Here is a 4,409-nt window from a genome sequence, read left to right on the forward strand (position 1 = left end):
CAACAGCTGATATTAATCGGTCGATTTGTTTTGATTCCCCTATTCGGCCCGATTTTCGACCTTAGAGACACTAATCCTAATCGGTGTTTATTTTGATTCTGGCTTTTATCAGTTACGTTTTGACTCAATTTCGTCAAATTCCACAACGCCGTCAAAACTTTAGAAACGGCATTGTACTTTTTAACTACCCTTGCTGGCTGGACACAAGGGACAACAGTCAATGGCCAGTGGAACAAGATGACAGTGACCATGATTATCAGAAGAACGTTAACCACATGCACCAGACTATGTGCCAAACAGATTCCCAAAAATTTAAAGGGTCGAAGTAAGAGTTCACAAGAATGGCTTACCCGGCAATTGGCCGATCCTTATGTGGAAAAGGCTAAAATGATGAATTATCGTTGCCGCAGTGCTTTCAAGCTGTTGGAAATCGATGAAAAATACAATATTATAAAACCAGGCGATTGTGTAATAGATTGTGGTGCCGCACCAGGTAGCTGGACGCAAGTAGCAGTAGAAAAATGTAATGCGAATGGGCGCATGGAGAAGAAACCAAAGGGTGCTGTTTTCAGTATGGATTTACTGCATTTTCACAGTGTTCCGGTATGTAACAGATGTCTATAGAATAATGATTTTTTGAATTAATTCAATTCGATTTCGGCAGGGAGCTACAATATTTGGTGGAATGGATTTTACCAAAGAGGAAAGCAAACAACAACTGACAAAAGCCCTAAATGGTAGAAAAGTCAATTGTGTACTGTCCGATATGGCGCCAAATGCTACAGGTGTACGCATTTTGGATCAAGAGTCTATTGTTAATCTATGTTACGATGTCTTGCGTTTTGCTCTGATTATGTCTGCTCCTCAGGCAAATCTTGTAGTAAAAGTGTGGGATAACGGCGATGTGCCTAGAATGGAGAAAGACATTCAGCGATTCTATGAAAAAGTGAAACGTGTTAAACCCAGATCTAGTCGAGACGATTCAGCTGAGCAATTTTTTGTAGCTCGTGGTTTTAAAGGCTTAGAGATTATATTGAAACAAGAAATAAAGGAAAAGTAATTAATATTACTTATTCATGTGTTATATTTATTTTTATTTATAATCCAAAGTGTGAATTTATTTTCTTAATAATGGATTACTTATTTCGTGGTCTTTGAAGGTATTTTCGGAATTATTGATACATTGTGAGAATTAAATATCCTTGATAAATTTTTTGTTAACTGTCTGGATACGATAACATAAAATCGTCCGTTTATTGTGTTTTTAAAGGTTTGGTCCAAATGTTCTAACCGAATTTTCAGCAGTTGGGGATTCTTGATTCACAGTGGTTTAAAAAGGTCCAAGCAAAAAATTCTCAAAATAATTAATTTTTGTATAACCCTTATCATCGTAATTTTGAAGTTTCTATTCACATTTTAAAATCGAATCGACAGTAATTCCCATTGCAGATCCATTTATGGAGAAGCTTCCCAAAAATTTTCTTCTGTATAAAACGTTTCTGGTCTGTTCCCGTACTGCAAGAACCTACTAGATTTTACAATAAAGGAAAATTCGTTATCGTAGTAAAATGTTGTAGATTCTTGCAGTACGACCACTTGTTGTATGTTATCAATTTTGTTCTATGCTGCTGTTCTCTCGCAGCCGACTGAAGCGATATTTGTTAGCCGAGAAATCGGATCAAGATAATAAAATGCCGAAAGGACATTTTGGTTGTATTATTGTGTTAATTTGTTAATCCACCAAAGCCCTTCAAAATTAACACACATTTTTAACAATCCAATTTTTTATTTATTCCAATATAGATACATACATATATGTTAGTGAATATATTTCTTTTAAATAAAAAAATATTTACATTTTAGAAGAAAAATAAAATGAGATAAAATAAAACAAAACGAGATAATAGATATTGTGTAAGTGCATATTTGCATTGTATTACATACAATTTATGCAATCTTCTTGTAATGAGTTAAATGATCAATCATCCAGAATAACCATTTGGGTTGGTCGGTCGGTGCCATATGTCCTGCATTGCGTACCATGATCTCAACCAAATGTCCGGCATGTTTAACATAACCGGCAATTTCATCATCAACACGCCATATTTCACGCTTCGCCACTTTGTACAGATCGGCGTCTTTGAATTTCAAATGATTTAAATAGTTACGAGTCAATGGATATGCCACAATGATATCCAACTGTCCGTTATAAATACAAACGGTGTAATAATTTAAAAGCTCTGCAATCCAAGGTGCTACTGTGTCCATGACATCACGTTTCAAGAACAATTCCACTTTGTTTTGGGTATCCAAATCGTGGAATGTCAAATTGCCGACATGTATGGAACGTCTTGTGGTGCTTGATTGTATAAAATCACCCATGATTTGACCGTAATTATCACCCTTTGTATGCAAATAGTTATAGTAGTAATTAAAGCCGGTCAGATTGCTGAATAACGAGCCATTGACCATATCGCCGTTCAGAAGATTATCAAAGATGTCAAAAGCACAATCCATATCGTGTTTTTCAATACATTTAACTCCAGCCGCCTCGGCTTTATGGAATTCTTTCAATCCATGGTCATCGATTAAGCCAAGTTGATACAAATAATCACCATATTTGAGTTGATGAATCGGATCGGAAAGACCATTGCCAATTGCTACACCCTTCAGCGGTATGTGAACACGGGTATCAATGGAGTTTTGAACCTTATGAATGTGATAGGCCAATGCGGGTACGTATTTTCCAGCATACGATTCTCCTGTTATCCAAAATCCGGAATCTTGACTCCACTCGAATAGTTCATACAATTGTTGCATGGCTTCGTGTAGATTGTGACCCACATCTTTTTCATTTTTAGCATAACCCTCGTCACGGTCGGTAAATGAAAAACCCGTTCCCACAGGATTATCAATGAATATCAAGTTGTGGGTTCTACTCCAGGTGTAGTTGCGTTTCTGCAATTTGCCATGTTCATCAAACTCGAATGGACCATTCTCCGTGAACAGGCCGAATAAGGATGAGGCACCGGGACCACCTTGGAGCCACAAAACTACAGGAGCATAAGCAGAATCATTTTCAGCTGGGAAGTACCAGAAGAACATGTTCGAGTTAAAACTGGGATTCACTGTTAAGAACCCAGCATAGCTTTCCACGCCATGATATTGGGATCCCACAACTTTGGCTTTTTCCTGTATAACCGATTTCGGTATAGATCCGTTGTTAATTAGGGGAGTTAGGAAAAGAGGTTCACCGGGATTTCCCCCGTCTACAAATTCACGAAATCTCGGATAAGGGTTAATGAAACTTTTACGATAATGGGGGCGCTTCTGATCGATTGCATCGCATAACCCCACAGCCAACAACAACAAACCTACCAATAAATGGTGATTTGCACTTTTCATTGTGGTAGGCAGAACTGAAAAAAATAGAACAGAAGTAGATGAATATTTTTAAAATTTCTTGTTGTTGCGAATATAACATGCACTCAACCGGAAAAGTTCGTACTTTAAATATTCTTTCGATTAGATAAGAAAATAAATACGCCCTTCTTTGTTCGCGTTTAATCGACGAAAATAAAAATAACGGGTATGCACTTCGCAATATGCCGGCTTAAAATGAAAATGCACAAATAGAACGAAAGAGCGCAAAGACACAAAACATGGCCTATAAATAAGGTCACCAAGGGAGACCAGCTGATTATCGATACCTCTCAAGTTTGCTGTCAAAATGCATTATTGTGAATTGACTTCCATTATGAAAACGTAAACAAAGTCGAAATTTTTGACATTAGACTTGAGAAAAAACAGCTGTTTTCCGATTTCGATTGCTATCTTGGTGACCTTATTAATAGATCTTGGGATAAGTAAATCGACTTCCGACTAATCGACTTTTTTGTATTGAAATTTGAAATCTCAAAAACACGAACACAACACATTTATAAAAGGTCCGTTCCGGAACCTAAAAGAATCTACTCATTTTACAAGTTTTGAGTTTTGCAACCACAAAACTAGTAAAATATTGAATCAAATTTAAGAGAGCACAATACAAAATGGCGTTCTCTTTATAAACATTTTTACTTGAGAAATTTGGCCTAGTAAAAATGGTAAACAGGATTTTGAAGTATTTCCATCTAATTTTGGCATATGTACTAGATTTGCGTTCCCGAACTTTTCAAATTATTTTGTACTCTGAGAGCGATTTTGAAAATTTTCCCTTTTACTAGCATTACTATTGAAAAAGTACTGGAACAGACCAATAACAAAAAAATCAAATTTTTAGTCGAATTTGCATCGGTCTACCGGTAGCAGTTGTACATTGAACCTCAGCTGGAACCCTGAGATTCTCTAGTTTTTTCTTTTCCCGAAAGAATGATACAAGATCTATTAATAAGGATAGCAATCGAAAT

General features: G+C 36.4%; 2 protein-coding genes across 2 annotated transcripts; one reads left to right on the forward strand and one right to left on the reverse strand.

The window, feature by feature from the left end:
• Positions 1-249: 249 nt before the first annotated feature.
• LOC133324070 (rRNA methyltransferase 2, mitochondrial-like) lies at positions 250-1,060 on the forward strand. The gene is made up of 2 exons (XM_061532955.1): positions 250-603; positions 665-1,060. The coding sequence occupies exons 1-2, from the start codon at positions 250-252 to the stop codon at positions 1,058-1,060; spliced, it is 750 nt and encodes a 249-aa protein (XP_061388939.1).
• Positions 1,061-1,936: 876 nt separating this feature from the next.
• Positions 1,937-3,405, reverse strand: LOC133324071 (venom serine carboxypeptidase-like). Its single transcript, XM_061532956.1, has one exon. The coding sequence runs from the start codon at positions 3,403-3,405 to the stop codon at positions 1,948-1,950; it is 1,458 nt and encodes a 485-aa protein (XP_061388940.1). The 3' UTR covers positions 1,937-1,947.
• Between the last annotated feature and the right edge of the window lie 1,004 nt (positions 3,406-4,409).

This window comes from Musca vetustissima, unplaced genomic scaffold (genome assembly GCF_032173495.1).
Source record: "Musca vetustissima isolate MV318-11 ecotype Yass unplaced genomic scaffold, APGP_CSIRO_Mvet_v1 utg14471, whole genome shotgun sequence".
NCBI lineage: Eukaryota > Metazoa > Arthropoda > Insecta > Diptera > Muscidae > Musca > Musca vetustissima.